General features: G+C 49.5%; 10 protein-coding genes across 10 annotated transcripts; 4 read left to right on the top strand and 6 right to left on the bottom strand.

Annotated features, from left to right (window-relative positions):
* Positions 1 to 402: 402 nt before the first annotated feature.
* F4807DRAFT_462945 (D-Tyr tRNAtyr deacylase-like domain-containing protein) lies at positions 403 to 1,219 on the top strand (the record flags this gene model as incomplete). Its single annotated transcript, XM_048001898.1, has 5 exons — positions 403 to 409; positions 481 to 659; positions 760 to 802; positions 869 to 1,062; positions 1,130 to 1,219. 5 exons carry the CDS (start codon positions 403 to 405, stop codon positions 1,217 to 1,219), a joined length of 513 nt encoding a protein of 170 aa, XP_047851736.1.
* Positions 1,220 to 1,623: 404 nt separating this feature from the next.
* Positions 1,624 to 2,508, bottom strand: F4807DRAFT_453026 (yippee-domain-containing protein; the record flags this gene model as incomplete). The annotated part of the gene is made up of 1 exon (XM_048000405.1): positions 1,624 to 2,508. The coding sequence occupies one exon, from the start codon at positions 2,506 to 2,508 to the stop codon at positions 1,624 to 1,626; it is 885 nt and encodes a 294-aa protein (XP_047851735.1).
* Positions 2,509 to 4,560: 2,052 nt separating this feature from the next.
* On the top strand, positions 4,561 to 5,911 carry F4807DRAFT_469457 (ornithine decarboxylase antizyme-domain-containing protein; the record flags this gene model as incomplete). The annotated part of the gene is made up of 3 exons (XM_048002713.1): positions 4,561 to 4,711; positions 4,824 to 5,283; positions 5,337 to 5,911. The coding sequence occupies 3 exons, from the start codon at positions 4,561 to 4,563 to the stop codon at positions 5,542 to 5,544; spliced, it is 819 nt and encodes a 272-aa protein (XP_047851734.1). The 3' UTR covers positions 5,545 to 5,911.
* On the bottom strand, positions 5,850 to 7,871 carry F4807DRAFT_436156 (imidazole glycerol phosphate synthase HisHF). The gene has a single exon (XM_047998938.1). The coding sequence runs from the start codon at positions 7,618 to 7,620 to the stop codon at positions 5,989 to 5,991; it is 1,632 nt and encodes a 543-aa protein (XP_047851733.1). The 5' UTR covers positions 7,621 to 7,871; the 3' UTR covers positions 5,850 to 5,988.
* Positions 7,872 to 8,179: 308 nt separating this feature from the next.
* Positions 8,180 to 9,481, top strand: F4807DRAFT_462941 (uncharacterized protein; the record flags this gene model as incomplete). The annotated part of the gene is made up of 1 exon (XM_048001897.1): positions 8,180 to 9,481. The coding sequence occupies one exon, from the start codon at positions 8,180 to 8,182 to the stop codon at positions 9,479 to 9,481; it is 1,302 nt and encodes a 433-aa protein (XP_047851732.1).
* Positions 9,482 to 9,579: 98 nt separating this feature from the next.
* F4807DRAFT_436153 (DUF431-domain-containing protein) lies at positions 9,580 to 11,062 on the bottom strand. Its single transcript, XM_047998937.1, has 5 exons — positions 10,481 to 11,062; positions 10,388 to 10,405; positions 10,188 to 10,298; positions 9,938 to 10,056; positions 9,580 to 9,827 (listed from the first exon to the last, which is right to left on the bottom strand). The coding sequence occupies exons 1-5, from the start codon at positions 10,800 to 10,802 to the stop codon at positions 9,771 to 9,773; spliced, it is 627 nt and encodes a 208-aa protein (XP_047851731.1). The 5' UTR covers positions 10,803 to 11,062; the 3' UTR covers positions 9,580 to 9,770.
* A 61-nt stretch (positions 11,063 to 11,123) lies between these two features.
* On the bottom strand, positions 11,124 to 12,823 carry F4807DRAFT_190929 (IEC3 subunit of the Ino80 complex, chromatin re-modelling-domain-containing protein). The gene is made up of 2 exons (XM_047993688.1): positions 12,292 to 12,823; positions 11,124 to 12,219 (listed from the first exon to the last, which is right to left on the bottom strand). The coding sequence occupies exons 1-2, from the start codon at positions 12,495 to 12,497 to the stop codon at positions 11,445 to 11,447; spliced, it is 981 nt and encodes a 326-aa protein (XP_047851730.1). The 5' UTR covers positions 12,498 to 12,823; the 3' UTR covers positions 11,124 to 11,444.
* Positions 12,824 to 13,183: 360 nt separating this feature from the next.
* Positions 13,184 to 14,248, top strand: F4807DRAFT_453021 (metal-dependent protein hydrolase; the record flags this gene model as incomplete). The annotated part of the gene is made up of 1 exon (XM_048000404.1): positions 13,184 to 14,248. One exon carries the CDS (start codon positions 13,184 to 13,186, stop codon positions 14,246 to 14,248), a length of 1,065 nt encoding a protein of 354 aa, XP_047851729.1.
* Positions 14,249 to 14,359: 111 nt separating this feature from the next.
* Positions 14,360 to 16,313, bottom strand: F4807DRAFT_436149 (Endosulfine-domain-containing protein). Its single transcript, XM_047998936.1, has 2 exons — positions 15,765 to 16,313; positions 14,360 to 15,445 (listed from the first exon to the last, which is right to left on the bottom strand). The coding sequence occupies exons 1-2, from the start codon at positions 15,798 to 15,800 to the stop codon at positions 14,987 to 14,989; spliced, it is 495 nt and encodes a 164-aa protein (XP_047851728.1). The 5' UTR covers positions 15,801 to 16,313; the 3' UTR covers positions 14,360 to 14,986.
* Positions 16,314 to 18,929: 2,616 nt separating this feature from the next.
* F4807DRAFT_436146 (uncharacterized protein) lies at positions 18,930 to 20,028 on the bottom strand. The gene has a single exon (XM_047998935.1). The coding sequence runs from the start codon at positions 19,940 to 19,942 to the stop codon at positions 19,442 to 19,444; it is 501 nt and encodes a 166-aa protein (XP_047851727.1). The 5' UTR covers positions 19,943 to 20,028; the 3' UTR covers positions 18,930 to 19,441.
* Positions 20,029 to 20,487: the final 459 nt, after the last annotated feature.

The following is a 20,487-nucleotide window of genomic DNA, read 5'->3' as shown; positions in this document are numbered from 1 at the left end:
TATTTCGAATCAACCGTCGCTTTTCTATCTCAATCTTTATTTAGATACCTAAGTACGTTGATACTTCTGTTTGACGCTTGAAGCGGGTCACAAAACACGGAAGACCATGTTCCCGCCTTCCACCTGACTGCCAGATGACTGTCATCTGACGTCCATCTATTTCCTCGTCCCTCAAGAGGTACTTATAGGTACCCGCCTAATATAGACGGCTGTTGGTGAAGATATCTTCGCCGAATTACTCACATCGTCGCAGTTTAGGTTTGTTTATTTCCATACTATATCATAGCACTATATATCTTATATATTATTCTTAGACTTACATATTAATATCGGATACATACGAGCAGGTCCATAACCCTTAAATTTAGGATTGAACGAGGCTGCAAGCTCCCGCCGCCCAAAATGAAAGGTTAGTAGTTTAATCCAACTACGTCCCTATCTCTATCCGGAGTATTTGTCCAACATTTACAATTCTTGCAGCTATTCTACAGCGTGTCCTATCTGCTTCGGTGACGGTAGAAAAAGAGGTGGTGTCATCGATAGGCAAAGGAGTCTTAGTATTCGCCGCAGTAGCCCCTGGCGATACGGAGAAGGAGGCAGAGGCCCTCGCAGCTAAATTGTTGAAACTAAAGTTGTGGGATGACGATACCGGAGGAAGAGTATGGTGAAATATTCGCGTCCCTTCTCCTCATTCCTTACCAGTAACGTGTCTCGTACGCGCGTATGAACAGCCGTGTCTAACGGATGCTTGCTTCTTAGTGGAAGAAGAGCGTGGTGAATATTGGTGGTGAGGTCCTTTGCGGTAGGTCTTAGACCCCTTAAAAGAAGCCAGGATTAGTTACTATCTTCTTACTTTTCATGCCGCCAGTTTCTCAATTTACCTTGCTTGCCTCTACTAAGAAGGGCAACAAGCCCGACTTCCACGGAGCCATGGGAGGAGAAGAGGCCAAGAGACTTTATGAGTATTTTTTCCAAAAAGTCGAGCAAGGTTATATAGCCGATAAGGTAAAGAACGGAGTGTTTCAGGCCATGATGGAAGTCGCCTTAGTAAATGATGGGCCTGTATGTCTTAGACTTCCCCTGGTTCTCTTTGGCTATCGACCAAAACAATATGCTGATAATACTCAAGGTCACATTGGAGCTGTCAGCTGCCCCGAAACCTACACTCGCGCCAGCGCCTACAGAGACGCCAGCTCCAGCATCGGGGCCAAGTCAATAACGGCATTGGACTCTTCTCATAGCTCTGCTCAATGATGAATTGCGATGTACGTTTTGCCACAGTACATAGTTTCACTTTTTTTTTTCTTTCATTCTATATTATGATGGAGTAGAAGGTGCTCCTGGTCGCAAAGAACGGCATCTTCAAACTTCCGTAGCGAGGGTATCAATATTAAGCTAGGTGCTCATGCAATGTGAATGACCGAGTAAATACACATGTCCGTTAAGATTAAGGCTTTCCGCTTTAAATCCATAAACTCCTTTCGTTGAATGAACACATGTCCGCCGGGGTATCCAAATGTTAATATGCTTTCCCCATCCTTGAACGAAATCATGCTCGGGTATTATTACGATGAAAACTCCCCATGATATGTACTTCAATCCCGGTTGTTCGTAAAGAGGGACTCATTCGGTGCTCTTCTTCTGTCGTCGATTAACCTTTCGGCTTCGTCTCTTCGCTACGACCTCAGCGTCCCAAGATCCCGAAAATAGATCCTCGCATTCGTCCTCGTCGTCCGAGTCAAATATGACGGGCTCACCGTCGCTTCCTGTCTGCAGTCCTTGCTGCTCCGCCCCAAGATCAGGAATCTCGTCGACCATGATATCTTCCCAGTTCCGGTAAACGACGACTCTTTGGGTCTCCAAGATGAACTTTCCGACCTTGTATTTCTGCGACTCCTCCTTGGCGTCTATGTATTTCCAGCCTACCTTGGTATGGCATATTGCGCAAATGATATCTGCGACTACGTGGGATCCGGTAACTAAGACGCGAGTCTCGGACTTGCCAATCTTGATATTGATTAGATCTCTACCTTTCGTGCCCTTGCGAGATGGTTGGTCCGGAGGTGACACGAGAAACGCCCGGCCGTATCGACCCGTGAAACCCTTGCTCACAATTTGGGAGGCGAAGGCGAAGTCGGAAGCACATGTAGAACACCGTATAGTGTTGGGCTGTGTCCGTGAGAGCTTTGTAGTCTCCAGAGGTTCTAAGGATGATCGTTTCCGGCTGTCTTTTTGTTTGAACAAGTTCGTTGGCGGAAAAAATGAAGGCGTCGTCGGACTCTCCACAGGGCTTGACGTTGTCGATTCCGTTGGAGTCGAGCTCAGTGATGGTATTGTTTCACTTGGAGATCTCCCATAGCTCGAATGTGAGCTTTGTCGTCTTCGGCGAAACGGCATAGTAAGGCTCGGAAGCAGGTAGACAGGGAACCTTGGCCCCTGTACCTCTTCTTGGGGTGGCGGAGGTGGCGGGGGAGCCGGTAGGATCTCGTTAAACATTATGGAATACATCTCGCCGTCGCTAGAGTAGATAAAGGGATATCGCAATGTGTTGCAGTAGGTAATAAGGCTTAAGTGATCCCTAGCAAGTAGATCTAGCCGGCGGTTTGATCATAAGAAGAGGCTAGCTCGATTCTTGGAAAACAGAGCATTAAGTTGATTAAGATCAAGGTGGATGGCAGGCATAAAATGTATTATGCAATGCAAACGAGCCCCGCATCAAAGAAGAGCAACGAGCAGCGACAAAGGACGTTTCTGGCCAGTTGCTGAAGTGTATTGTCGCATTCAAATCTAGTTGGGCAGGCGTGCCACGACTTAAAAGGCTCGCGGTGTCCCGGAATCTACGGACGCTATCCATGTCAAGCTTCATGTTGTGACCTCGGAGAAAGGTAGTCACTCCCACCACCATTTAAAGTTGACCCCGTGTGATCGCATCGCATCATTTTCAGAGCAGGTGCATCTTACTCCCTTATCGGAGTTGCCCACCCCCAGCTTTATCGGCTGTATCCACTACAGCCCGATGTGGCTAAGAGGATGTAAGAGGATGGGTAGGGCGGAACTGTGCGGATGGATAGAGGGGTGATCCCTGCATAGTTTAAACTTCGTCGCTTCCATCGATCTCGGAGTTCATTGTTAGAGCGTGATATTCATAGGTATAATCTAACCCATATCATTGATACATATGTACCTAGTTACCTAGTAGGTAATTTCTATAAGGTAGAAATACAACATTGAAACTTCCAAAGTCGGCTTATTAGTAATGCTAAAGAATTTAAGCTATTCGATGTTACTGACTGGAGATTGCGGTACTGGTAATAGAAAATACACCCCCAAATGCAGCCGAATGCTCTGATAAAAAAAGATCGACTTGCTTCTCCACATGCTAATTCGCGGATGGATAACCGCTTCATCATCTCAGAGTGTGGCATCATTATTAAGGCTTGCACGCCGTAGCCACTTATAATTGAGCTTTAATCCGACTTTTCCGGATCAGAAGTGCCGTCTCACGAGTCATTAGGGCCAGCCTTGAGAGTTTCTGAATCAACGAGTAGTCCGAGTAGTACGGCATAGGGGCGGCTTAGTCAGAATATAGCAAATAGCAAATTTCATAGAGCTGTCTGACAGAGAAAAGGATAAAGGCATTTACATTGGGATGCAGGTATTTGAAATAGTCTATCTACGGATGTTAATACTAGGTGAGCATTGCTATATTAGGGCCATTTTCTAATAGGCGAAACAACCCCCTTGCTTGATGATAACATGGAAAAGCCTGTTTGCTTACTGAACATCTAGCGAAATCCACTCGCATCGTACTTGATATAACCTGACTGCCTGACAGCCAACTAACAATGTATTCTGGACAGTTTCACTCGGTTCTGCTATCCGTATAAATGCATACGCCGGAAATAATTGGTGGGTATGCATACGTAGACGACGATTGTCCGATTGCGTGAGGCAAAACTGTGAGACTTCGAAGAATATCGAAGGCAAGAAAGTTTCGTCGATGGGCTGACCGGTTTTTCAATGTTGGCCTAATGAGGATGCCAAGATGCACAAGAGTCCAACAACCAATCATGGTGCTCCCAGATTATTGGTTCAATTGATGGCGGATTAACACGTGATGACATGCGGGGTGGCACGGCCGCAATTCTCTAAATTGATTGGCTAAACTAAAAGTATCTGGCCGTTTCCAGAAGTGGGAAAGCACAAGCCCCCGCTCTTTAGAAAGTGCAATTGCGCCGCTTGACCGCTGCTGTCTTTTCCCGAGCATTAATGTATTAGAACTGCCTTGCCGCCTTCGTCTTACACCAAGAAATTTCAAGCCACTTACAACCTTCAACACACACAAAACCAAGTCTTAACAATCCAATTCTCTGAATACTCAATCCGCAACAAAATTGTGCAATAACATTCGATAGTCTCACCGACCAATAAAGCAAAATCCAAACCTTTTACCAAAGCCCTACTTTAGTCATACTGATTCATTCGGGTTCTTCGGAGTCCTGACCTATTACTTCTAACACATCAACTCGATTTCTACGACAACCCTGGATATCATCGGTCATGGCGCCAATGAAAAACAATAAAAACAATTTTAGTAGTAGTAACTATGGCGAGGCCGTGGCCCGACAGGTCAATGTCCTCGCCAGCTGCTACCTTGTTGACCCCTCCGCCTCCCTAAAGGGGCTTCACTACTGCACTACCGGGGCTGCAGGTAAGGCTTTCTACATCCCGACCGGAGACAACCCTCTATAAATTTAGGATAATGTATGCTGATCAATAACTCTAACAGGGGCCGAGTGGTATTCCTGAGGTCCCTATCTCAGGTCTACCATCTCCTCCATCAAGTCCCCCCCTCGCGGCCATCACCTCCTCAAACGAGCTCGCTCTTCAACCTAAGAACAAAAAGCGCAGCAACAACAATAGCGGGCAAATCAGCCGCGGCCGTCGAGGGGGGGCAACACTACAGATCAGGGAAGAATGTGAGAGGTTCTTCTGTGAGACTATGAAAGCCGTGTTCCAGGTTGAGTGGAACATGGCCGGTAATGGCTCCTGCCTGACTGGTGTTAACAATTACTCACTTACGCCACCTGATGACTATCCTTCGCCTCAATCTACTTTCTCGGATATCGATGCCAAGACTGGAGTTAATGTAAATGGATGGATGGAGTTTTGGGACTATGCTGGAGGTGCTAGCTTCCGAGCCTTTGTTGCGGAAGACGGCGACGAGAAATCGTTGTTCGCGTTCTTTGACAGCGGACTCGTCGGCCGCGATCTCAAGCAAGCGTATGTCCCTGACCCGCCTCTTATGTCATCAAGTCGTACTAACAGTATCACAGACTCATCGCTTTGATCGAATTGGCTGATGGTCCAGTGGGGGCTTCACATGTCGTCATTTGCGTAGATCGCCAGATGCCTGCCGACTATGCGAAGGCGTTGATGAGGAGTCTCCAGTGGGTTGGCTTCGAACTTACTACCCTGGACCATTGGGCAAAGGACGTGGACGTTACTAGCAACAGATGGCTGTTCATGGGTATGGAAGTCTAGTTGCAGACATAACGAACGTTGACGATCGTTAAATTCGTTTCGATTCTACTCGAATTTTAGGGGATCCTGGACGCCTATGCAGTGTTTTCGAGGTTGGGTTGCATTTTGGAGTTGTCGGAATTATGCATGCACGCATCCCGTCAGTTTGGGCGCATGGTGTCGTTTCTTTCCACGGTAGCATTGTGTTTCATTCGTTCCGCAGGCAAAAGCATCGGTGTAGAGGTCTAAATCTCGCGAATGAGCCGCTTTGCAAAGGCAATGGTATAGTAGCATGTCGGTACTATCAATAAATAACGAACTTCTATCGTTCTTTTTTCTCTTCCTCCCGCCTCTAATCCATCAACGCCTATTTTGACAAGTGTAATTAAATACGAGATAAATGCGCCATAACTTATGTTCATCTCAACCTCACCAGCCCCCTTAGATCCTCTGTCTAGATGGATATCATAAATCCCCCTCGAATTGTCTTACCTCCATCCCTCCCTCCGCCAAGTAATCCTTGACCTGCTTAACAGTGTATTCGCCCCTGTGGAAGATGCCGGCCCCTAACGCGGCATCCGTCCGCGTCTTCTCGAACACCTCCTCGAAGTGTCCCGGGTTTCCGGCCCCGCTCGACGCGATAACCGGGATCCGCACCGCGCGCTTAACCTGGTCGATCAGCTCGAGGTCGAAGCCGCTGTTGGTCCCGTCGCGGTCGATGCAGTTCAGCAGGATCTCGCCGGCGCCCATGGCCTCGACGGCCTGGACCAGCTCCACGACGTCGAGGTCCCGCGTCTCGCGGCCGCCCTTGATGGTGCACGCGTACCAGCAGTAGCCTTCGCCCTTGGGGCCGGGGTACTTGGTAGCGATGGTGTGGTGCCGCGTCGCGTCGGCCTTGGGCACGTAGACGCGCTTCGGGTCGACGCTGACGACGACGGCTTGGTTGCCGTACGCGCGCGAGATCTGCTCGATGGCCGTGGCGCCGAATAGCTTGCGCCCCAGCCCGTAGTACTCCTCCGCCGCGAGCACGGCGTCCGACCCTATCGACACCTTGTCCGCGCCCGACTGGAAGTACATCGTCGCGATCTCCAGCGCGCTGACCTTGGTGCCGTCCACGTCCACCGTGTCGCGGATGCCGCCGCCGATGGTTAGGGGGACGAACACGGTCTGCGAGGCTTGTCGCAGGATCTCGAGCATCGGAACGTCGGCTAACGGACAGTCCCGGAAGCTTGTGATGTTGAGGAAGGTCACCTCGTCCGCGCCCTGCTCGTAGTACTTGCGCGCGAGCTCGACCGGCTTGCCGAGGTTGCGCACCCCGCGGTCCGACGTCTTCTCCCGCACGTCGTACTGGTCGCCCTTGGTCACCACGAGGTCCCCCTGGTCGTTCGTGCGCACGTCCAGGCACGCGATGACGCGCCGCGTTAAGCCGCCGGTCGGAGCTGGGCCGGCTATCTCCTGGCCGACTGTCTTGGCGCCGGAGCCGGTGAGGAAGGCTTTTATCACCCGCAGGCCCGCGACGCCGCTCTTTTCCGGGTGGAATTGCGTCGCGAGTATGTTTGCCTTGGCTACCGCGCCCACGAACACCTCCCCGCCGTACGTCCCCGTCGCCACGGTCCAGCCCTGGTCCTCCAGCTCGCCCTCTACGTACGGGTATTTATACGAGTGCACGTAGTAGTACTTGCTCTCGGGCCGCAGATCGTACAGGCTCTTTCCGCCGGTGTTCGCGCTGTTCCACCCGATGTGCGGCACCGCCTTGTCCGCGTCGGAGAACCGGTCCAGGTTCCCTTTTATCAACCCCAGGCCCGGCGCAGCGGGGTCCTCGACGGAGCCCTCGAAGATCGCTTGCAACCCGACGCAGATTCCCATGAACGGCTTCCCGGCGTCGATGTGCGCGCGTATAGGCTGCAGGTAGCCGGCGCCCGCGAGCTGGCTTAGGCAGTGCCCGAAGTGGCCGACGCCGGGCAGGATCAGCTTCTCGGCGCGCGAGACTTCTTCGGGGCTCCGGACCCATTCTACCGTGTATCCGCACTTCTCTATGGCATTGACGAGGGACCGGACGTTGCCTGCGACGTAGTCGAGCAGGTGGACCGTAGGCATCGTGGACTTGGGGGTTCGACGGCGCAAGTGTGGTAACGGCAAATCTGTAAAGAGCGTGAGGTGTTAGGTAGTTGTAGGCAAGCTACCTACTTAGATGTGATTGTACAGTTTGATAGTTAGATTAATTAATATACAATAAACCCAATTAGAACCTAGTTATCTTAAGTATTGGATATGCAGAACCGGGAATCGGAGTTGTCGAGTGAGTCAATGGAAGGCGCACTCTTGTATGTACGATGACAATTTTCAGCGGGTGAGGGGCAGGAGGGGCAGCTTGCAGGTACAGTGCCGGTGGTTGCCCCTCCAAAATTAGGGGGATTGATGTGTAGTGCCACTAGTAGTGACTGCCGCTAAAAATGGAAAGTACCTTCATTGAATTTCACATGGATTGATGTCACTTCATTCGTTGAAACTTCATATTTACAACTTCAACTTCGCTATTGAATTAAAAGGGAAGCTAGCCAATCACAAGAAAGAGAACGACCTAGTTCCAGAACTATTCTCTCAATGCGTTGCTGCATACCTTCAAACTGTCACAATCGCATCTTACGAATATCCGATGGCTAGTAACGGTGTGAGTGAGGGAAGCCCTCGCATCTCTACTAGCACTCCCACAGACGAACCTAGCAAGATACCTCCAGAAGAGGATGAATCCGAATGGGAATACGAATACTCGACCACTGAGACGGAGACATTCTACGTAACTCTAGACCTCTCCAAGGCCGACTTCACCAGTCGTGATGCTAGCACGGTTAATCGCCCAGGCTACCGGGGAGGCGAAAAAGTCGAACGGGCCAAGATGTATCTGAACCGGCGTATGAGTTTCGGCAACAACAACAACAACAACAACAACAACAACATCGACCTCAGCTCCGACAGCAATTCCGACTTAGACGGAGAAGAAGAAATCCCCCAGCTCCCTAAACCAAAGGATCCACCTCAGCCTGCGCCCGAACCCAAGGGGGACGCGGGCGAGGAGTTCGACGACGACGACCACCAGGTCCAGATCATGGAGCTGCACTCGCAGAACCCCATTATTTCGTATAAGGGACGCATCTACTCGGGGGTCTGGAGCGCGAACGTCGGGACGGAGATCCTGCTCACGCGGCGCGACGAGGACGCGCCGGTGCCCGCGCTGCGGCACCTGGACCACGACGTCGAGCTGCTGGCGGCCAGCAGCGCGCGCGTCACCGTCAGGGAGGTCAACCTGAGGCCCAAGGACGAAGCCCTGGAGCGCCGGCGCAACGCGCTCTTGCCGCGCGAGCGCAGCGCCTTGAGCTCGCTCGTGCCGCCGGCCGAGCGGTGGTCTACGAGGGAGAGGATCGACCAGGGCAATTTCTTGGCAAGGCTGATCGCGCTGAAGAAGGAGAGGGGCGAGACGGACGAGGTTACGGTTATTGCGAAGGGCGTGGAAAGGACGACTGGTGGCGGGAAGGCTGAGAGGCATGGGATGGGCAAGCAGGGACACCGTGGCAAGTTCAACTTGCCGCATGGTAGGGGCCCGAGGAGGGCTAAGGGGTCGGGGATACTGAGGACGTTGGCGATTCATGAGAATGGTGGGGAGGGTGAGGGTGAGATTGAGGGGATGCTGGAGGGGGGAGGAAGTGGGGTGTCGACGCCTACGCCGAGGCGGTGGGACGACCTTGGAGGACAGACGGGAGGGGAGGGAGATGAGGGTGAAGAGGAAGAGGAGGGTGGAGAAGGGGAATATGATGAGGTGATGATTATGGATGATCTCGATGAAGAGGGCGAGAATGAAGATGAGAGTAATGAGGATGGTAGTGAGGAAGACGAGGATTCGGACTCAAGCGGGTCTGGTTCCGGCGATTCGGCTGAAGGTATGGACTTAGATGAGATATAGGAATTCTACTAAGCGCTCTTTAGCCACTTCAGAGCTTGCCGTTGATATTTTATCATAGTGGCTGTAGGTTTCAAAATTCACAATACGTGTGCCTGAAATGATTTTAATGGCTCTTTTTCATTTATTCCCTCCTGTATAGCATCTGCCCCGGTATATTTATACTTACCCATAGATGCCCCCCAGACACTTAGATTTTTTCAAGTTGTTAATCGCCTGATTATTCATATATACAACTTCGGTGACTCTAGTCAAGAGTTCCGTCCAAGGCCGCCTCAACGGTCGGCATGTTTTAGAACAAGTCATCGATACTCTTATCAGCATCTTTCTTGATTAGGTCCACCATGCCCTACGGTACGTCTACATGTTAGCTAGGTTCTGTATACCTACACCGAGTAGAATATTTCTACCGAGTAGATAGATACTACATCTGAGGGAGAGCAGGAAAGGGAGGCTTACTTCGGGCATAATAGGCTTCCCATTCTCGTCCGTCACGTATCGGAATGGCATTTCCGTGCTCTCATGGTCGTTGAACTTGAGTTCCGGAAAGTCAACAAATGGAATCTTGTTTAAAGTGACTTTTCATATCGAGTTAGCTACCTATTTTCTCTCTCAAATTTCGGGTCCATAGAATCATAAAAGATATTGAGCCATCAGGAGCAAAGTAATTGGATTAGGGGTAGACTGAAGAGAGAGAGAGTATGCTTACATTGCTCTTCTATCACCATTCGCGTCACCCTTACGGCTGTGTCCGTGGTCATCTGTACGGGGCCGAGGCGGCGGCCCTTGAAGCCCTTCTTTCGTAGCTCGGAAGTGCGATCTATTCCTCGTATCTTAGCTTCATTGCCCATTTCCAGGCTCCATCCACTCTCTAAGGAGTATATAGGCAGTTTACGCATATGTACGTACCTCTAGGCGGATCATCTCCTATATATCAACCACGTTAGCACGCAATCTCTAACTTCCATTTCCACCTCCTAATTCACCCCTTTTCAAACTTACCTAAAATCCCCCCAAAGAGAAAAACATCAAACTCGCCCTTATCATCCGGATTAAGATCCTTCTCGGCCTGCGGGTCCAACAAGCAAACCCTATCCTTCCCATTCCCCTCTCCGTAAATCTCCTCCACGCCCCTTTTCTCCGCCTTGAAAGCAGGTACTTCGGCCAGCTTCTGCGGGACCTGGAACGCTTCCGGCAGCGAGGACAGCATGAAGGTATTCCCCGAGCGCTGCGTCTCGCGCGCGATGGCAATGTACTCGAGCTCCGACCACTGGCCCAGCTCCGGGTCCAGGTGCTCGACTATGTAGGTCTTGCGTAGTGGCATTTTCAGGGCCTTCTGTCTGCGATTTAAGTAGGTATATATCGATGAGAGCCTGAGAACTGAGCTGTATCTCCTTAGATTAAAGCCTTGATGTTTTTCGAAGTATGCTCTAATGAGGCCAAGCAAGGTGTGAAATATCTTTTATGACCTGGCTAATTGTGGATGGCAATTAAATAACGAAGACAACAGATAGAAGAAATCGTCTCGAATCAATCATATAAATCTATTGGCTCTTATGAGGGAAGCATGAGCGAGTCTTGATTTTGTAGCTACTGAGAAAATTCCGCTAAAAGGTGTGGGAGCCAATCAATTGGGCACAAGAAGCTCCTAGGTCGACCCCCTTATGTCACCACGATTTCAACCCGCTCTGTACCTATACACATAAAACCATAAATCAACTTTTTAGTAAAACGCACTTGATCTATTAGTGTGAGACTTTGCTATGCTCCGAAGTTATCCTCCACCATGCATTGCTGGAGGAGAGCATCGCCCGCACTATATATCTCATGAAACCTATTGCATTGCCATGCCAGACCATGCCAACCCTTAGCCACGCCCAAGATCGGAAGCCATGTTTAATAATACACCAGAGGAAACACCCAGTACCACCATTATTATGTGCCGTAGGCTGTTAATGCCAGAAACTTAGGCGTTCGACTTTCGGGAGCCCTTAGTCGGAAGAGATCCGAGGTCTTTGCTCTTACGCTTCTTAGCGGGTCGGCTTGACCCTCCCTTAGGTCGGTATCCGCCATCATCGTCCCTCTTTCTCTTGCCCTTAGCCGTAGGCATATCATAGCCGCCGTCATCATCCCAATCCATGGACTCTGCTGCCTCCTTCTCCTTCTCCTTGCGGGTAGCCGCCGATTGTCTCTTGGTGCGTGCGGATGTACCGCCTTTTCGTTTTCGCCCGTCGTCGTCCTTCTCGTGATCATCATCTTTGCCTTTGCCCTTTTCTTTATCCTTCTCCTTCTCCTTCTCGAGGTCCTGGAGGAATGTCTTTGGTGCATGCCTCCGCAGCCAATTGTAGACGCTCGTTGGGTTTCGCAGCGCAAAGTTGGCTGTAGGGTTAGGAATGTCTTTTCCTAGAGCGCTCGGCGCAAGAGTGGGCTTTGGTTTCAGCTTCAATCGCGCATCGAGTTCGTAGAGGTATTCATCAATGTCGTCGGCGGTCAGAAACGAAATAGGGTGTATCTGGGGATCCTCGGGTTCAAGGTCCTCCAGAAGCTCCGGGAATTGTTCTGCGCTAGCAGCAAATGATCTGTGAGGGACCTCAGATTCTAATCTTCTAAGAGACTTCGTGGGCTTCTGTGTCGCGTCTGAATCGTTGTCGTCTGAGTCCTCGTCTAAGTTTAGGTCAATACGTCGGTCGAATGGGATTTGAGGTGAATCGTTGATATCCATTAGGAGGTCCATTATGCGACTACAGAAATTATGATGAGCATCCTTCTATTCCTTTGTTTGGTCTAACTGCGAAAATGACGATGATTCTTACTCGTTCTCGATGGCTAGACGTTTCGCAGTTCGCATGGCTTTTTGTTCAAGCCTATGAAGATTCTCTATCTCTTGCATCTGCTGATCAAACTTGTAGCGCATCTTACGATACTTCTTTTTCCACGACTTGTAGGACGGTCTTGTACCTGCCATTTGCAAGTCACCATGGTCAGGGTCCTTGTCGTATTCGGCCTTGACGCGGTCCATGGCCGGTTGTGTAGTGGTGACGATGAACTAGGTAGAATGAAAAAAAAAGGAACGAGAAAAAGATTAAGTTATTGGGCGCGGTTTCGCGCAGTTAGATAGTAATAGATTGTTGATGGGTACTGTCAGCAATAAATGAGTGATAAAATTTTAATCATAAATGTGAAGTAAATTTTCAAGATAAAGTTGGCCAATGCCTCCTTTCTGTACTGTAACAAATGAGAGGGAATGATGATGATTTGGGGACTGAAGTATCATAGTTTGATGATACTTTGAAGGAGGTGCATCAATTAGGTGAGTTGGGTGTAGGTTACTTCCTGACGAAGTAATTCCTAACTACTGCCTGCTAGCCTGACGACCGCGCCTCCGTTCTTTCCTCCAACAACACGCGTTTCTACGATCTCTCCTTCTTCGGGGCTAACAAAAAAGTCAGTTCTCCAAATGCGACACATTCCCACTAAACCCACGCCTGACAAAATACGAACCTCACTCCCCCAGGCTATCGATACCGTCCCGTGCACCCCCACCAGCCCACATCCCGTCCACTAGAATAACCACAATTGGAAATCTTCGAAAGTTAACAAACAGCCAACGGTTCCAAAAACGAGCATTTCTTCCGACACAATAACCAAAGGAAGAAAATAAAAAGCTGCTACATGCTCCGACGGATATTCCTACAGGGAGCAAAGATGGCGGAAAACGCAGCTAAGCGACTGAAGACGTCCGAGGGCGGCGCAGGCGTCCGCATCGGCACCCACAACGGGCACTTCCACGCCGACGAGGCCCTGGCCGTGTACATGCTGCGCCTGCTGCCGACGTACACCGACAGCGAGCTCGTGCGGACGCGCGACCCGGCGCTGCTCGAGACGTGCCACACGGTCGTCGACGTGGGCGGCGAGTACGACGCCGCGCGCAACCGGTACGACCACCACCAGCGGACCTTCGACACGGTCTTCCCGGGGCGCGAGACGAAGCTGTCGAGCGCGGGGCTCGTGTACCTGCACTTCGGGCGTTCCATCATCGCGCGGCAGACGCAAAAGCCGGAGGACAGCGCCGAGGTCGGCTTGCTGTGGAACAAGATCTACGAGTCGTTCGTCGAGGCCATGGACGCGCACGACAACGGCATCTCCAAGTACGACTCGGCGAAGCTCGAGGAGGCCGGCATCGAGAAGCGGTTCAGCTCCGCGGGGTTCACGCTCGGCGCCATGGTCAGCCGCCTCAACCCCAACTGGAACGACGCCCGGCCCGCCGACAGGGCCGAGGCGCAGGCCTGGGAGGACGAGAAGTTCGTCAAGGCGAGCGAGCGCCTCGGCGATGAGTTCTCGCGCACCCTGAACTTCTACGCCAACGCGTGGTTGCCCGCGCGCACCGTTGTGGAGGAGGCGTACGCCAAGAGGATGCAGTTCGACCCCGAGGGCCGGATTATGGTGTTCGAGGGGCAGTCCGTGCCCTGGAAGGACCACCTGTACACGCTAGAAGAGGAGGAGCAGACGGACAAGAAGGTGCTCTACGTGCTGTACGCGGAGAAGCAGACGCCGGATGCTGCGTGGAGGATACAAGCGGTGCCCGAAACCGAGAACTCGTTCCAGAGCCGAAAGCCGCTCCCAGAACCATGGAGAGGTGCGCGGGACTCGCAGCTAGACGAGATTTCGGGAGTCCCCGGCGGTATATTCGTGCACGCGTCGGGCTTCATTGGAGGGAACAAGACTTTTGATGGCGTCAAAGCATTAGCGGATAAAGCCTGCGCATTCTAAGTAGACGCTTATACGTAGGACTTCATAGAGGAACCAGTCAGGTACAACATGTCTCGAATGCATAGGTACTTCACGAATAGACAAAACAATAGAGCTGTCACCATGGACGTTGTGTTAGCAAGCGTTGGCGAACACAGCACTAAGGCCTCATATTTTCCGAGACGAACTCCGGTCGTCGAATCAACTACCTAATCTGACACTGACACTGACACCGTAGCAATGCCGAATCCTGTGTGCATTCGCGAATTGGGAGTTTCTTAACAATGAAAAAAGCAGCAACTGAAAATGTACGATGAAAAGCCGTCGTGAAAAAACTTAAGAACCAAGGGGTCTTAACGAGAGTTCTCAGATCAGCAGAAAAGACGATGAAGAAGCAACGTCGTCCCGTAACATTTTTTTGGTAACTGCGAAAAAAGAATTCCCTTGCCGGTACCATTAGCCGTCCCTGAACGCCTCGGTAAAACGAAAAGACTGATTAGTCCTCATAACTATCGTGAAGGGGACCACTGTCACCTCGTACGAACTCCTCCCCTTCCTCCCCCCTTGCGCAAGCAGCAGTGCGAGAACGCAAGACGAAGATGCATGCGTAGCCGCACCCTAGTAGAACTCAGAATCGACTGTAATCAGGTAAGGCAAGACCATATCCACGGGAGACGCCATCGTAACGGTCCTCGCTCACGCCCTCCATTCCCTTTATCCTAATTTCCTTCTCTTTCTACAGAGCAGCGTCTCGACATCCTATCCTCGGATCGGGATACCCTTATTCTCGGCATTCTCCGAGGTCGGGGAAGCCGCGGGCACAGCTTTGTTCTGCTCAGCGGCATCCTTGCCCGGGGCATCATCCCCCTCAGCGCTCGTCTCGCGCTGCAGGAAGCTGCCCTCCTTGACGGGGCTGCCGGTGGCCGTGACCTGCTGGCTGTTGCTGTGGCTGTGTTGGAGGCCGGGGTGGTGCTGGTGCCCGACGGCGCTGCCGCCGTTCTGGCCGTTGGGCGAGGTTAGGTGCGGAATGTTTTCGGGCACGGGGTGCTGGCTACCGACGCTGCCTGCGTCGACACTGTCGCCCTTGCCGGCTTTGGACATAGCATAGTCGCCGCTGTCGAAGTACTTGCGCTCTTTCAGGTGCTTGGCGAAGTGATCGGACTTCGAGGGCAGCTTGCCGTATAGACGGAACAGGCGCTGCTCGTCGGGGGTGAGCGACTGTATATATAGGTTTAAGTTAGTATTTTTGCACATTCATTTATAAATATATGTGTTTTGTGTGTTTGCGGCAACATATATAGCGGTGTATGTATGGGCTGGTATATGGACCGGCGAGGATAGTGAAGACAAAGGCGTGATAATTAAATCCCATTGTAGCTGACTTTAGCTGACCTTGACACCCAGTCGAGACATTTTATGTCGTCTATTGAATATCGCCTGCCTTCGAAGCGTTGTCCTAACTTGGGCACGGGGAATGGGTGTCCAGCCCAACGACGAGCGAGCGAATGTGGGGGAGAGGGTGGTGGTGAAAACTGACCTTGACGTCAATCTTGTTCTTCTGGTGAGGGTTCATTTTGACAAGGTTGCCTCGATGGAACGAACGAATCTCAAGAGACAGATTTTGGTTGGCATATATCGCAAGTTGCGCGCGAGCTTTTCGGTGGTGTATGTATGAGAAGAATATCTAGTAAGAAAAAAAGGTGGGAAGTTCGTCCGTCGTTTGTAGTCGGTTTTTGAGAGTTTGGGAGGGGAGCAAAGAATTAAGAGCAGCCACTGACCAGTGGTAGTGGTATCCCCATCCAAGAATGCATGTGGTGTAAGTTGGGCCGTGTACCTGGGTACAAGGTACTTATGCCACCTACTATTGCCGGGACAATCCAGTCGGTACCTCACGGCAAGGCGCAACTGCAGAACGTTATTGCTTTAGTACCAAGTTATATTAGTGGGGCTACCTGCTGCGATTCCACCTGGATTGGAGTGACGGAACTGCACCCGTTAGCGCTGTTCTTAGGGCCACACTCCAAACAAAGAACCAATTACCACCTAGAAGACAGCATATGCCGCTTATGTAATTTGGAGGTAGCTGGAGAAACAGACCTATGATATCCGGAAATGGCCGCCCTAGCAAGGTTAGAATTATAATATATGAAAATATAGGGGTCCAAATCGTTGTAATATGCAACCTAGATTTGTTTGTTTATTAATATACGATCGCTATCAATTGAAATCGGAGTATTTCCGTTCATCTCTTCAGCTTCGGCCTATCAACCTATCGCAAATCAACGGTACCTTGTTGATACTGCCCACCATTATCAGCTATATGAGTCAGTCCTTAAGCATCGTCGCCATGGTTACTAAACACCAATGACGAACTTCTTGGAGATTGATTGCTCGGGAGACCATTCAAAACGTCGTCCTGGCGTCGTCACCTCCACCACCACCATCTTATGGTCTCACTTAGCTAGCTTCTAAGTTCTTAGCCTCCATTTGACTAAATGTATACCGGCGATACCGCAGTTGCACCGGCTCCTTATCTGGCAGGAGCCGTATTTCGTAATTCGACGATCAGTTTATAGAACCAATTAAATCTTCCACCATCAGAGCACAGCAGAAGTCAACGTCGTGTTCTACATAGTGGGATGAACTACCATGATGAATGATGATTGCTCGCTGATAGGACAGCGACCGAGTCTGTAACGATAATGGGATGCGAAGATTCCGATAGATCTATATTGTAACCGGAATAAATCCAGTTCATGAACCATTAGACGGTGTGGTGGTGGTGATTCTCTTTAGTCAATCTATCTAGGTTAGCCCATCTTAGTCCGCACGATGAGGTATGTCTGAAGACACCTACAATCCTACGGTTTGAATTATATAGTTACTTCAGAGATATCTGAGGACAATTAAGTGCCATGGATACCTTTGCTCCAGTCACGAACTTTACGAATGCCGCGGTATTTTCTCCTCTCCTGGTGACTCCTCCATTTTTATCTCGTCCCACGCCCCCTTAATTCATGACTAACATACGATAGACGTACATGATGAACGTGAGACGATAACCCTCCTTCTAAAAGACAATCCGCTTAGACACGGTACAGTTTATTTGCAACTATCAATTATCTCCAATTTCATACGGCCCCTTTTGTTGAATCTCGGAATTTGAAGGCGACCCTCAAATGCCTCCCCCCCCTCCCCTAACATTTCGCCGTTATGTAATTGATTGCGTCTTCATTCACAGTAACGTTCTCCTCATTGCATTCCAAAGTACCATAGTCTGAGGTTCTACAACCTAATCCTGCCTCTCGGTGATGCGACATATGATATAACATGCCAATCCTTACCTATCGGATTGGTAATGCGACTATAGCAAACAGTTCGAAGGTCCTAACTCCTATCCACGGAGTTTAAATCAACACCTATTTTGGACATACATCAATCGGAGCTATAATACGTAATCTCCTTATAAAATCAACTTCTATAAGTATTTGCGAAGGAAAAAAAGGGGTCGAAGCTACACACAAATTCCAAGACAATATTCCTTACTTTCATCACGAGCTCAGGTTAAGTAGATCAACTACATTTATTTCTCTTTCTGTTACCCTTGATTAGGTAGTCTTACTTAAAGCGTCTACTTTATCTTGACCAATGTTGACGAAGTGGCTTGGAGTCAACTGACCTGCCGGAGCAAAAGGCCCGCCAGGGGTACAGTACATATTCTTGCTGGAAGCCATCACATATTCAATAGTTAGTTGCTATTGTTGATTATTAATGACTGTACTAGAAAAATAGAATAAAAGTTCAGTGAGGAGCAGGTCGTAAAAAAAGGAGGCGACCAAGTCGAAGGCTTAAATCCTCATATTGCTAGTACCTGGGTATTCGTGTCCGCTTCTTATACGATTCTACTGGGTTTGGGTTTATAGAATACATTAATTTGACGAGAGAGGTAAACTTCTTAAAGCCTATGTTCATGGTGCATCTTATTACAACATCAAACGAAATAATTGTTTATAAGTTACCTATCCCTTGTATTTATTGAATAGCCTTCTTTTAAGATGTTCATAAGCATTGCCTTCTTGATCTATGGATATCTTTGAGCACAGAAAACCTCGTCGATTGAATATAGAGGAGGATGCGTCGATAACCTCACTATTGCAGCGTTTAGTCTGGGTATTACTGTTCTGCTTTTCATTCCACCTACATGTAGTGCTTCGCGATATCCTTCCCGCTGGGGCGAGTAGTAGGTTACTGCCACGAGGCGGAACCAAAGAGAAGGTAAGCAACGCCGTTGCTGCGCGAGGAGCTCTGAAATCTCTCGCCTTGTGACTATGTAAGGTACATACAGGAAAATCCCTTTGTCTATCCTACTCTAAGACTAGCTATCAACAGGTCTCCCTGGGCCTCTCACCGTCTCTCAAGGGCTGAACTCTCGTCCTACTCGACCCTTAGCTACTAAACCTCTCTACAGACTAGACCTCTGGTAGTTACATTCTATTCCCACGTTTTCAATCGTAAGGTAACTTTAATGAATACTTTATTCTTACCTAACGCCTTAATGACCCCGACATTGTTCTAAAGTTAAGGAGATAATATTGTCTCTATGAAGGGATCTCATACTCCACGTAGCAGTCATAGCAATCATAAAAAAAGGAAGCAAGAAGAACACTCGTAATTACTTCTAGATGTCATTTTGAATTCATTAATTCAGTGAAATATGTGATTATGTACACAGGTACCTAGACTAATTGAGACTGAAGAGATTCTAATCGTTCCTGGTACACGCCGCGAACCATAGTTTCTCCATAATTACATCAAACCGTGGACATATTGAATCAGATTAGAGAAACTTGCTCTTTTTTCTTTGTCGTGTTACAAGAGGTGCCCTCGACCTTAGGAAGATATAAATGTAATCCCCCTTTTCCGTCGTTTCGGATACTTACCCTCAACGGCCCCTTTTAATCACAAATATCCTTCTGTCCTGGGCATACCCAATAATATTTCCACGGATTTGCATTTTCAATCCGCCCTTTCTGGTTTCAACTCCATTAGGTCTTACTTCAACTTCAGGAACAATAGAACCATTTTTGTACTTATTATGAGCCTCTTTTTCGTCGGTAAAAATTACGACATTGTACAAACTTTCAGTTGTCTCCTGATCTAGGTCCCACATATGTTGCTCGATGTCTGATACACTACTAATGCTTGGTTCCTAACTCAAGGAGAGAAGTCTTCAGGGTTGTGAAGTATTGACCCTAGGAGTATATTTTCATCAACGCCCAACTCTTCCACAAGTAGAGTATCACCTCTCTGGTGAGCATTTTGACCCGACTTTCGCGAGAAGTTTTGGGGGCTCCATCCGTTCGCATGACAAGGGACGTTTCGGCCCAACTCGATGAAATTTGGAACCCAAGATGGATTCATTCTCATCTCACTCATCGAGATTAGCTCTAGCCCATATCCCCGAGAAATGAAATATTCCGCCAGCCCACGATAAATGTTGGCAATATCCTTGCCATAGTCTGGCTGTGGCGCTACCTTGGAGTCAGGTGCAACACCAATCAAAGCATATGAATAGTCTCGTGGGTCTGTGATGTTGAATTTGCAGCATCTGTTTGACAGTTGGAAGAGATGGCGAGATTGCAACTGCGAGCTGCTGCTGTTATTTGAATCACCCGAAAATTGCCCTTGCCGGCCCCAGTCATCCGCATCGTCCATTGCCGCTTTACATAGGCTTGAACAGGCGCTGCTCAGGACAACTCAGGGGAACATAGAAATGTATTAGTAAAGTAAGAAATCCTTCTTGTACCTAGTAGCTCTCAAAAACTCAGCACAGACCATGTTCAAAGCAGTAAATTACGTTACACAACCTTATTCTTGCAACGCACTGACCATCCCTTGTACGGAGTATCCCCAGGTTCGAAGCCCCCTTTTCAATTTTACAATTCTTTTCAAGCCCTCTCCGCAGCCAGCGCGCCGACTTATCCCAAGGGACTACACTGAAGAGAAATTACGATGTGACGAGCCAACCTCGATTTCCAAGGCCTAATTCAAAAATCTTTTATCGTGGTAGTCGGATAGCCCCAAACCCTAAACTCCGACGTCTTCCGATATTCTCGAATAAAAGCCGATATCTACGTCTGAGGCTGCGGAACGATACGTATTGAACAATTGGGAAAGACTTCGCGGGAGAGAGGCCGAGGATTCGGACATGAGACCTAATGGTATGGGTAAACCCGGTTAACTGTGCTGCCGGGGCTGGC

The sequence above is a fragment of the Annulohypoxylon truncatum genome (genome assembly GCF_022578515.1).
Source record: "Annulohypoxylon truncatum strain CBS 140777 unplaced genomic scaffold F4807scaffold_29, whole genome shotgun sequence".
NCBI lineage: Eukaryota > Fungi > Ascomycota > Sordariomycetes > Xylariales > Hypoxylaceae > Annulohypoxylon > Annulohypoxylon truncatum.
The sequence above is the reverse complement of the archived record's forward strand: the minus strand, read 5'-3'. Positions and strand labels throughout refer to the sequence as shown.